This window comes from Orbilia oligospora (assembly GCF_000225545.1).
Source record: "Orbilia oligospora ATCC 24927 unplaced genomic scaffold scaffold00054, whole genome shotgun sequence".
In the NCBI taxonomy this organism is placed as follows: Eukaryota; Fungi; Ascomycota; class Orbiliomycetes; order Orbiliales; family Orbiliaceae; genus Orbilia; species Orbilia oligospora.
The window spans coordinates 737768-750254 of record NW_011645611.1 but is presented as its reverse complement, the minus strand read 5'-3'; the positions used below and the strand labels follow the sequence as shown (position 1 = coordinate 750254).

The window sequence follows — 12487 nt, the reverse complement described above, 5'->3', positions numbered from 1 at the left end:
AAAAATCTTGTAAAATATATTCGGCAAAGCTTCACCCGAGTCGACTACAGTTTTAGGCAAAAAACATCTTCACTTTCGCCCCTCAAAACCGCGGTTTAAAATTCACGGTTCCCACCATCCGATATCCCCCTCTCTTTTCCAACTTCCAGAAAAGAAGGTTAAAATTCCCCCGCTAAAACCCTGCCGCATCAACAAGACGGAGAAATCGTGGGCGTCTTGGCACGTGTTTTGGATGGTCCCGTACCCTGGATCGTACGCTTGGCCGCAGATTCACAGAACGCATATCCCTGTACTCCACACACCCTATCCATGGTTCCAATAGGTATAAACGGTGATTTCGGTCCGCTTGATTCTCGCCATTGTTTTCGCCTTGTGAACCTAGAACCCCCCTTTGAACTCGGTAGGCCCACTAGCCTAATTATACCCCCAAATCGCTAAACATCAGACGAGAATTCCGGAGCAGGATGTACGTAACCAGTTAGTTAGCCGGTGAAGAGAAACTCTAATTTGCAATATTGACTAAGGGATGAATATTTGGTTTCGAACGTTTCTTCAATATGTGTAATCGATTCACAAAGTAGCTCTCGGAGCTCGAGCTATGTATAAAAGGGCACTGCGGCCCACCCAATCGGACATTTGGATAGAACAGTTTTCCAACGATAGTTCTTTGTATATACATATATCGGTCGTGAATATAAAAATCCTTCAAAATGAAGATTAGCATAATTTATATCTCTATATTCACTGCCCTAGCGCAGGCGGCATCTCGCACGTCACCACCATCCGGAGCAATTGTAGTCGCAAAATCCGGTGGACAATATACCGACGTAAGTTCCTCCATCGACCTGTCTCTAAAAAGAATGCAATGTTGCATTAGAGGCTATATATATAAGTACTTACTCGTAAAACTTCCAATCAGCTCCAATCGGCCATAAACTCAATCCCCGCCTCTTCCACCTCCTCCTACACAATCTTCATCCAACCAGGAACCTACAACGGTCAAGTCTACATCCCAAACACCGTCAAAGGCAAAATCACAATATACGGATACACTACAAACGACCAAGATTATAACCAAAACCAAGTTACCTTGGTAAACTCCCTTGGAGCGGATGTCGCTGGTAGCAATGATGCCTCTGGAACATTGAGGGCCCATTCGACGGACTTTAAAGTCTACAATATCAATATTCAGAATTCGAGGGGTTCTGGAGTACAGGCTATTGCACTGAGCACACAGGGCAATCAGCAGGGATATTATGGATGCAAGCTCTTGGGATACCAGGATACTTTGTTGGCTAATAAGGGAACCGTAAGTACATATATTTTCTCATACAGAGATTTCCGTGGATCTATATCGAATGATACTCTTTCGACTTGTTCCAGTGTTTCGAACATGGAACGTAATATTCTCCTAAGAGAATCTACATCCACTAAACCAATACTCTAAAACAACCCTTCAAAACTCTCCTATAAGAGGGTTTTTAGTATTATAATATGAAAAGAAGATTGTTACTAACCACAATTACCATATACCTTCAAACTACCTACAGAACGTCTTCAATAAATGCTACATCGAAGGTGCCACAGACTTCATCTTCGGCCAACAAGCAATAGCCTGGTTCGAAAAATGCACAATCGCCATCTCCGGTGCCGGCTTTATCACCGCCAACGGTCGCGACAGCGACACAAACCCATCATACTACGTCATAAACTCCTCCTCCATCTCTCTAAAATCAGGCGTCAGCTCCAGCGTTAAAACATATCTCGGCCGTCCATGGCGTGCATATGCCAGAACTGTATTCCAGAATACTGCCATGTCATCAGTTGTCAGACCTGAGGGATGGTCCACTTGGAGTGTGGCACTCGATAATGTTTACTACGCAGAGTACGGAAATACGGGTGATGGATCTAAGGGCACTCGTGTTAGTTGGGCTAAACAGTTGTCTTCCCCACTTACTCTCACTGGTATTATCGGCAGCACTTCTTGGATTGATATGAATTATTGGAACAATGTTAGTAGCAGTACTACCACCACCACTACGAAGGCTACCACCACTGCCGCCGCTACTACAACGAAAACAACAGCCGCTGGTGGGGGCGGGTGTACTCAGTCTCTCTACGGCCAGGTAAGTTCCCTATTATTTTTGCTTCTGTATAGAGAAATAGCTAACAGATACACGTTAGTGCGGCGGGCAAGGATATACTGGATGCACAGTTTGCGCTTCAGGAAGTACTTGCAAATATTCTAACGATTGGTACTCACAGTGCCTCTAGCACGATATTGTGGATACGGCCACAACATTCTTTGGCTGGGGGGGGGCGTTGTAAATACTTATGTAGATATAGTTTATGCTGAAATATACTTCCTGGAATGGTCATTGACTGACTCAAGAATACCCTACGCCAATGTTGAATTTCATCTTAAAATATTTGTACAAACTTAAGATGTTGGGATCTAACAAATCGCTCTAATGATATTATCAAATGTGGAATTCAATCTTTTGAAATATAATATAGAAGAGAAACAACATGATTTCATAAAGAAAATAATGTCCAACGCCAGAAAGACAAGGCCAAAACGCCGAATACAACACCAAAATAGAAATCTCGACGGTTGAGCACATGATCGACACGTTTGGAGAGAGCAAGAGTGAGGGCAAATTATAAAAAAAACACGAAATAGAGATATTGGTTCAGGAAGGGAAAAAAACAAGAAAGGAACAATAAGGAGGCGACCGGACGCTATTCATCATCGAAATCGACGTCAGAATCATCGTTGTCGCCGTCCTCGTCGACAGGCCCTCCGGAGAGCCAATCCCTATCCTCGGTTGCCTTTTTAAGAGCCGACGCTTTAATACGAGATAAGTTTGAGATCGGTTGAGTGACAAAACCGCTTCGCCTTCCAAGTTCCTGGGATACAGTTCGCCATTTTTCAAAGCACATAATGTCCCCAGCGACAAACCAAGGAATAGAAGATTTTGAATCGTTCCACTTGGATGTTTTCTCATGTAGGAGGGACGCTTTCACTCGATTCCATTCTGAAAATGGATCCCGTTCGGAAAGCTTCCATTGTGCAACAAGAGCCTTCCCTGTCGTCGTAGAATTGTCTTGGTATGGCAAAATGTTGTCAAAAATACGCACACACTCTTCAACAAGATTTCTGGATATTTCCGAATCCTTCTCGTCCTCCTTGTCAAAGTCACGGCCTGCCCAGTAACGACGCCATTTTTCCAGAAGTACATCCAACTCGCGATTGAGGTGATTTCTTTGTACGAGCAGTGCCATTGCCATCTCCTTATTAAATGGCTCACGACTTTCCATATCAGTCGCACAACGAGCAAAGAATTGGCGGGTGTAAATGAGTAAATCTTCATCTTTGTATGATGTCCCCTTACAAGATTCCTTGAATTGAGCAATAAGGGAAGAAACCTCATCTGCTGCAATCTGGAATTTCAACCTATCGATAGGGTGCCTGCTTTTCTTAGCGCTTTTGAACAATTTTCTCGTAACCAAATCTTTTTCAGACAACTTGTAAAAAGGTAGCTGTGTGTCTTTATAAGTATTCTTCCAGATCTTCCAGTAAGCGAGTTTCAGTCGGATCCCCTGCTTCGGAGCGTCGACAAGCATCCCACAGGCTACACCCAGTTTCTTCGCTATCTCAAGGTTTAGAACCCCTCTTTCATCGCCGTAATTATTGTAGACAACTTTCTCGAAAAGTGAGGTACACTGCCCCAAAAGTTCTTCGTCCATGGCAGTTTCGAGATGCTTTTGTATGAAGTTTGAAAACGCATCAGGAGATTCATCTGAGCCCCCGAAGTCTTCCCACATCATTTTGCGCTCAGGCTCGAAATACCCTACCATGTCGACAGTGCTTGGCCCGTGGACAAGTTCACCTTTAAACTCCCCTACCAGTCTCTGGTCCCAACATGTCCAAACTCTGTCTCCGTCGTAGTCCCCACCTGATAGGTAATCTGCCAGGCTCCGATCATTGCTTTCAGGATCGGCAGGGAAAACGATCACATCCGTTAGGAATCGTAATTCCGGGACATCAACCGCCGTTACTTTTTGGATATCCGACGCAAAATGTGCCGGATTCCGCCCGACTAAAACACCTCCTCTTAAGACGTCGATGGCCATCATGGTTTTCGGATCGATAAATTTCGACTCGGGACCAAACCTCAGATATACCTGTCCTTTCTTAAGTTTCCCGGAAGGATCTGGTACGCAGTAAGGCTGGCAGCTCCAAGGGATTCGAATGCGCATCTTATCCTTCAGGGTGTCGCAATGGTCGGTTAAAACCTTTTCAAACCAGTCCTTCAAAGTTTGGTTCTGTAGGGTGAACCCAGCGTTTATTAGGTCTATAGCACGTTCGGCAAGCCCCAAAGGGATCCTCCCCTTCATTGCTATAGCTCTACCATCGCGCTGGGAGCCACTTAACTTAACTCTCTCCAAGTACTTCCTTAGAAACGCGCCGTCGTCAAGCCTTCCGCCATTGAAAAGCTCAGTAACTTCATTACGGATATCCTCTCGGAGGAGTTGTTCGAGTGTAGCCTCAGTAACGCCATTGTGCAACAGAATGACGATGAATTGGAGGTTTAAAGCGGAGGGCTTCAGTGGTTTTGACGTATTGCAAATATCCAGAGTACGATGTTCTGGCTCCAACGATATACCATCAAACTTGTTCTGGTCGGCTGAACAATGCATCCGACCAAATGTCAGCTCAGTCAGTCTAGGCTGCGATATCGGAGGACTTACGTCGAATTCTGATCCGCAATTCTTCAGAGTCGAGCGGGATCGATGGGTCCATGATCCAAAGTCCCTTTGCCGCACCAATACGAGCCTGTACCGCGCTTGGTGGATACGGCAAGCCTAACTGTCGAGCAACTGCCCGAAATACAGCTGGACTGGCGAGACCGCACCCATCTGTAAGTGAGTATTCAGGGAGTTTGCCATCTCTGCCTAATTCGAGGCCTTTTGCTTTGATATCCTTGATGCTGTAATCGATCTCATTTTTGTCGAAAACGACACTGGGGGTAGTAGTTGAAAACCCTATACAATCCAACTATTCGTTAGTAAGTTAAAACTATTTCCGCACCTAAGAATAAGCCATACCAAGCGCAATTCGTGCATATAATTTACATTGTTTAGAGTCCATGTTTTTTTCGATTGGGACCAGCCATTCAACAGCGGATCGTTGGTCTACTGTTTCAAGCCCCGGTCCCGAAACTGCAAACATAATGACGATCACTTGTAAGGTTTTGTCTTGTTTCGCGAGACTAATGCGCTTTCCGTTCTCATCCTTCGTGGAGGATCGGTGGCAGATGGCGCGCCATCGGCGACCTAAAAATTCGAATCCCTCATGGCTTAAGTACCTCGCGAGGGCGTTGTGGTGAGTGTCTAGGTCTATGTTTTTGGAGGCCGAATCAATCTTAGGAACACGTAAAGACATGAACCTATCGGAACCAAACTTGCGGTCGAACCGGGTGGTGGTAGATCGTAAGTTTAGGGCACGTGGCCGTAGAGTAGGTTTGAATACTTGAAGACTTTTGGCTCCATTTGTGCCTGGGAATCTTTCGAATGACAGTTCCGCGGATAATTGAATCCTATTATCCCAGCCATTTTCACTTCGCAAGATAGCGGCATACGAGTCCCTTTTGAGATTAGGGATGTCGTACTTTTCCTCCTGTTTGAACTGAGTCCAAAACTCTTTGAATTTGTCCTGAACCGCCTCGTACCCCATATCCGGCTCCTTCAAAAATTGCTTTAGAAGCTCCTTCAATAGCTTTGGCACTTTGTCTGCTTCTGCGTTTCGTGCAGTTGTTGCAAGAATCATTCTTTCAACTTCCCATTGAAGCCAAAAGGGACTATTTGACTTCTTAAACAATTCCATATAAATATCCCCGGGGAAATTTTCACCTGTAAGTGTTTGGTAGAATTGGAAACGACAGGTCTTCGTAGATACTGAATGGGATAAGCCATTTCGGGGCTGAGGAGTATTGACCGCAACCTCGGAGCTTGAACAGCTCTGGGCCGGCGCAACAGAAGTAGATTTACCGGAGGGTGGTTTTTGCCGTCGTGATTGTGGCAGGCCCATTGCTAACATATAAGATAATATTAATATAATATTAGATCATAACGATCTTTCATCAAATTCAGAGCATTGGAGACATTGAGAACTTACTCCACATTTCATCAAGTGTTGATTCGCCCACACTGTAGCAATCCCTGGACGAAGAAGCCTGTTCTTGTTCAAACTGGAGTTGGGTTGAGGGTGAAACTATAGAGATCGTTAGATCGTTTCACGAAGGGAAGAAGGAGAGAACAGGGCTAGCTCACCAGGCCTGTTTCCGCCGCTATTTCCGCCACGCATAACTGGCCTTGATCCATTCGTGGAGCTAACACTACTGGACGACGCTGTACGGCTAGCATACACTGAACCAATGCGACCTCCATTACGAGAGCCATGGAGCGGGGGTATGAGGTCCTCCGAGATGTCGTCATATCTCCCAGATGTGGCGATTTTCCCTTCCATCGTACTATTGAAGGACGTGGGTTGGGTGCCTTGAAAGTCGTTCCGAGATCGTAGCATGGAATCCGAAATAGACTCTTCCGTTATGTCCGTCTCAAAACTATTGCGGATTTTGGAGGCTTGGAAGCTCGGAGCTTGATTCTCGGTCCAAGACGATTGGTTGATTGGAGCTCGTGAGAATGAACCACCCGAGACTGGTTTCGGGGGCTGAACACTCATAAACTCCTGTCGGTCCTGGGGAACGGGAGACTGGCGTTTAGATGGACGATCCATAACTTCTCGCAAGCAATGACTCTGCTTCCGTTTCTTCGTATCCTCCGTATGGAGATGCCGGGCAGAGGTATCGGAAGAAACCGAAGGAGCAAAGGAATTTGGTTTAGGTTTAGGTTTAGGGTTGGAGTTCAGGGCAGGTATAGAAGGTTTAGGTACCTGAGTCAAAGTAGGTCGCGATGTCAAAGTGTCTGCAGGTGGCTCATAGGTACCCCAGTTCCAATTCTGTGACTTGACGGGTTTGGCGGGCGGTGAATGAACAGATGGCTGCAAAGGTTTTGAAGATGAGGGGGCTACAGTTCGAGATCGCTCGTGGTTTTCGGTATAATCACCCATAGGGACAGCTTGAAAGCCAACTTCAGGGATAGCTCCAGCGAGGGTTTCTGCACGAAAAGAGCTTGCGGGAATCTGATAGGCAACAAACCACCACCACGGTAACAGTTTTAGCTACCAATAGATCATTAAGAGCCAGAAATGAGGGTAAATACTAACCATTCCAGACTCATCAGTCTCAATATCAATCTCAGTGGGTTCCTCATAGAAGTATGGGAATGCATCATTGATTTCGTTGTCAAAAGACTCCCTCGTGCGTAGACCTGACCGCGATGCGAGGTTCCTGCTCTGACCGCTTCGTGCAGCCATGGTGCTCTGCCTCCACTCCAGAACCCTTTTTCTTGTCTTGTCTGATGTCTTGATAATGCTGTCAGAGCGCTCGGTGGTTGTTTGTCTTCCAGCACTGAGAGTTGAATTTCTTTGGTTGCCCTGAGTAACAATGCTACCGCCGTCGCGATTGAAAAGCCGCAACTGCTTCTCAAGTTCCTGGTTGAACGCTCGGATACGTCGTTTCTGGATGGCAGCCTGTCTCCTTTCAGTTGACTCGATGTCAGAGGCTCTAGACAGCGTTTCTTCAGCTAGGTTATCAAGATTTGCGAAAGCTTCAAACTCCCGAACAGCGGCTGTAAAGTTGCGTCTAGAGTACGTTAATAAGAATTTACTCTGAGCGAAAAAGTCAAACTTTTCTTTGCCCAAGGCAGAGATACTAATCTCCTCAGGAGGCAATGGGAAACCAAATTTCTTTTTTAGTGCATGGAAGACTTCTTGGAAACTCAAATCTTCTGGGAGAGTAAAATCAGAGGTTGATGACATGTCTCTATGCAAGAGATCGATGAAGAGAAGTAAAGGGCGAGCTGCAAGAAGAGGTATTAGCTGAAAGTCTCATAGCATTGTCATCGTGATCCGTAGATAGATGGATAGATTGAAGGGTAAATAATTGAGAGGTTGTAGGAATTAATTTGAAGCGACAGTGGATTGCTCGTGTGGTAAGTGTAGATGAGCTGTAATGAGGAGGAAGAGAGGAAAGAAGATGAAGACGAAGGAAGACGAAGGGGAAGACAGCTTACTGATATCGAGAAGGACAAAAAAGCGCACCAACTTGTTCTTCACGGCTGAACAACATCAAAGATATGTTTACGATAGCCAGTTAGTTAGATTGACCTTTAACTGTCCCAATTGACAATTGATCGATAGTTATGAACCTTTTCGATACCAAAGCTCTAGTTAGACGTTTAAGCCAAGATATAGGTAGCTATCTTCACCACGTTCTCGGGTGCCCTAGTTAGTTAGTTCGGTTCGTGACATAACCAAGCTGCCGGATATCAGATGAAACAGGAAGTACCTTTTGACCAATAAGGGGAAAATCGGAAGAAAAATAAAAATAAAGATCTGGGGCTAGCTTTATCCGGTGAGTTAGAATCTGGGCTCAGGTCTTCGCCAATGTCAGGCCGGAATGCACTTTGGTGAGAATCAACAAGAATAAGCCTTCAACGATAGCTTCGCGAACAAACAAGAAGGTTGTGAGAGAGAAACCCCTCGGATGATAGGATGACAATTAATCCTGGCTCAACTACCCAGATGATTGAAGATGCAAGTCTGACAGGCTAGACCGGGGAGGGCTGTGGAGGGGATTTGGAGACGGCAGCAACAATACGATGATGAAAGGAAAAGGAGAAGAAAGAATCAAGTGGGAAAAAAAAAGGCGTGTTAATTGACCTCTCGAAATCAGCTGACAACTGGGTATTCACTCCGTAGCAGCAGTGCTAGCGTCGATATCATCCCGCTTTTTAAAAACAAAATTGACAACCAACAGAGGCCTGAAGTCCGTCACTTACAATCTGCATTCACTTCATACAGTGCCTGTAGTGACTGAGGCCTTCCCGCCGTGACTTGGGACCTGGTTGGTGGGTTGGGCTGGTTGGCGGGGCGACGAGCTGGAATGTTGCGGTCGGAGCCAAACCTGCCTGAGACTAGCCAGGCCCACACTGCTGTTATCTGTACGGATTGACTGTATGTAGGTATGTACTAGTAGGTATGGGTGCATGGTACCCAGGTACCGTGTGAGGTCCGTGCCAATCAAATACAAGGGGAAGGCGGGACGACCACGGATGTCCTCGTTTGGGACTAGAACGAAATATCTGCCATTGGCACTATTGTGGGTCGTTATTTATATCATAAACTAAAACATCTTTAAACCTCGCCCGAAAGACTCTCGTGTTTAAATCTTGAACCGGGTCCGCAACGGCGAGGCGGGTCGTCTTTATATAAACCCAGATCCGTTGTGTAAAGACTGCAATAAGCAGAAGGCTACTAGATAAAATATCCTTGAGAAGAACGGTGCGTGTCATCTCGATTGTTGAAACCAGACCACATCTTGGCTCTAGCCGTGATGAACTCTGCCGAATCACAATGCTTGCATTTGATGCCTGCACCCGATCATGTTGGCGGCCGCTGAAATACTTTCAACAGCCTTGCTGCAAGTGCACCTCGAAAGGGACTCTCATCTGTAGTTCCGCTCAGATATCATGTGAGCACAATTCAAATTTTTTTTTTATAAGTTCCCGCTTCCCTTCCGCACCCTAGGCACGGGATCGAGAGCGAAAAGGTACGGTCGATTTCTCCCAGGCCCGGCGGGTAGCCGCTTCTCGATGCAGAACCCGGTTTTCTGAATGGGTGTGCTAGCTTAGTTCGTTCGTCGGAACTATGCATCCACTTCGATGGGTCGCACAAACCCTGACTTATTCAGCAAGATCACAGAGTGGAGGATCCTGGGTTCTGCAGGGGAAAAGCCACTTGACTTCGACGGTGTCAATCCTAAGGCACTCTGCAGGACTTGTGAACATGGCAGATAAAGAAGTCCCTTGTCTATAGTGTCTTCCTGGATCCTTTGTTAGTACGACTCGTTTGTTCTAGATTTGGGAGCTAGTTAGCGCTAGCTAGGTAAGTATGATAACTGAGTGATCGTTCGTTGTCCGCGATCTTGAATTCAAAAGGCTGCTATTCCTAGAATCCCCGTTGTCGCTATATATAAGCAGAGATGACAATTATCGGACTGGGTGACATTCGAAACCTAGCTTACCATACACAAGAAGGCATGCAGCAGTCATTTAGCCATCGTTGTATACGTAGATTATAGCAGTTCGCTTTGAGATCAATTCGAGTACTTCACAGTACCAATTCGGGCAATAGATGGTGGTTCTTTTGTGGTTGACGTCAAAGATCTCAGAACCGAAACTCAATCCCGCCACTAAGCAAAGACCCTTCTACAAAGCACCCCGGACCCAATATGCACGAATGGAGCCGGCAACGTCACGTTTCCATCGTTCGTCGATAAGGAAAAAAGTATCCATGAATCACCAGACCCTGTTCGGTTTCACTTAAGTTATACCAACAAAGAAATTGCTGCTAAGTTCCATGTTATAATTCCGGCATAGTGCTGAGTTGTCACTTTAGAGCCCGAGATTCTCTCCGCTGAGGGGTCGAGATTCGTGAGCTTCTCGATGCAGCTTCTTACCCCGCTGCAGTATATTTGTATTGGTGGGTTTAGCAAACCGCGAAGGTTGAAGGAAAGGCTTTGACCTTGCATAAAGCCTGCACAGTTCCCCCAAGAGACTTTCGTCTGATCCTTCTTTTATCCTAACGCCAGAATCAAAATCTGCACTGATCCGCTATACATCCCGGTGGCTTTATAATTAGCTCCAGTCGAGTCACGCACTCAAAAAAAGTTGAATTCCCCAGACCCTCAATTGATCAAGCTCGTACCGACAGCTCGAAAAGCAAAGCAAAAGAAAAAAGAAAAACCTACCAACCAACAAATTTTGGGCCCCAAAACCATGTCTGTTGCACCTTCGCCTTCCCGGACTTCCGTCAAAGAACTCTTTGATCTAAAAGGTCGTTTCGCTATCATCACAGGTGCAGGCCAGGGTATTGGCTTAGACGTAGCCCACGCATTTGCAGAACAAGGTGCCAATGTTGCGATATGGTATAATACCAATGGCGCAGCTGTCGACAGAGCAGCAGAAATTAGTAAAAAGTATGGCGTTGTTTGCAAGGCTTATAAAGTTGGGGTAACGGACGAGCAGGAAGTAATCAATGCTGTTGATGAACAAATCAAGGAGTTTGGAGGGAAACTTGATATCTTCGTTGCAAACGCCGGGGTGGCTTGGACGCAGGTAAGCTGTACTTGCGCATCCTTGACATTTTCTCACCAATGAGGACACTGGTTAACAATTAGATACTTGATTCCATAGGGTCCAATCTTGGGTGTATGTAGGCTTCAACAATCTCTATGAGACAAGCCTTCACCGAAGCGGCAATAACTAATTGATTCTTTCGGATAGACCGACCCTTCGGACCCCAGCTCGAGGCCGGACATATCATGTTATGAAAGAATTATCAAGACAAATGTCGACGGCGTCTTTTATAGTGCAAGGGCCGCAGGTGCCCACTTTAGACGTCAAAACCTCGAAGACCCTTCGTTTCGAGGATCATTTATTGCCACCGCCTCGATGAGCGGCCATATCGTTAATCTCCCCCAGCTTCAGGCTGTGTACAATATGTCCAAAGCCGGTAAGCTATTACTCTCTCAAAACCTTTAGGGGCACAAACTAATGAATAGTATTATAAGCCGTGGTGCACTTTTGCAGGAGTCTTGCCGTCGAATGGGCTGGATTCGCGCGAGCGAATAGCATTTCCCCGGGTTATATCATCACAGAGATCGGTAACTTTGTACCGTTGGAGCAGAAGAAACAGTGGCATGAGAAGACTCCTATGAGGTTTGTCTCCACATTCTCAGTCATACAGATTTCATGTACAAAAAGGTGCTATCGAGACTAACAATGCTACTCAAATTTACAGACGAGAAGGATACACCCACGAGCTGAAGGGTGCTTATCTACTGTTGGCCTCGGACGCTGGTAGTTACATGACCGGCTCTGATATTATTGTCGACGGGTAAGTCGCTGTCACAAATGAGATCCTATAGATTTATACATGTGGACTGACACCAGTTGTAGCGGCTACTGCTGCCCTTGAAGAGCGTTATATGATTTTAACTAGACCGCAGGGTATCTTTGTGCTTGGTGTCCCGGTACGGTGTTAATTTAAATTCCAGGAGCCTAGATGTCAATAGATCAATATACTTAGAGTATCTGAATACCTAAGTCAGGATATACGCATATACGACCGTGCTAGCCGCCAGTGAACAGCCAGTGAACAGCCAGTGACCGTAGGTGTCAAGTTTCGACTTCATTCAGCTGAACTGCATGCATCTAAGAATCTCCAGCTTATAAATCCCTAGCCTCGAGACCAAATCCCAACCTTCAAAATATTGTCTAACATGCATGATTAACCGAG

General features: G+C 45.9%; 3 protein-coding genes across 3 annotated transcripts; 2 read left to right on the top strand and 1 right to left on the bottom strand.

Annotated features, from left to right (window-relative positions):
* Positions 1-710: 710 nt before the first annotated feature.
* On the top strand, positions 711-2274 carry AOL_s00054g241 (uncharacterized protein; the record flags this gene model as incomplete). The annotated part of the gene is made up of 4 exons (XM_011121557.1): positions 711-827; positions 920-1309; positions 1551-2126; positions 2185-2274. 4 exons carry the CDS (start codon positions 711-713, stop codon positions 2272-2274), a joined length of 1173 nt encoding a protein of 390 aa, XP_011119859.1.
* Positions 2275-2742: 468 nt separating this feature from the next.
* Positions 2743-7945, bottom strand: AOL_s00054g240 (uncharacterized protein; the record flags this gene model as incomplete). Its single annotated transcript, XM_011121556.1, has 6 exons — positions 2743-4691; positions 4756-5049; positions 5113-6096; positions 6182-6277; positions 6337-7207; positions 7292-7945. 6 exons carry the CDS (start codon positions 7943-7945, stop codon positions 2743-2745), a joined length of 4848 nt encoding a protein of 1615 aa, XP_011119858.1.
* A 3020-nt stretch (positions 7946-10965) lies between these two features.
* Positions 10966-12166, top strand: AOL_s00054g239 (uncharacterized protein; the record flags this gene model as incomplete). The annotated part of the gene is made up of 6 exons (XM_011121555.1): positions 10966-11304; positions 11383-11397; positions 11473-11701; positions 11760-11907; positions 11990-12085; positions 12148-12166. The coding sequence occupies 6 exons, from the start codon at positions 10966-10968 to the stop codon at positions 12164-12166; spliced, it is 846 nt and encodes a 281-aa protein (XP_011119857.1).
* Positions 12167-12487: the final 321 nt, after the last annotated feature.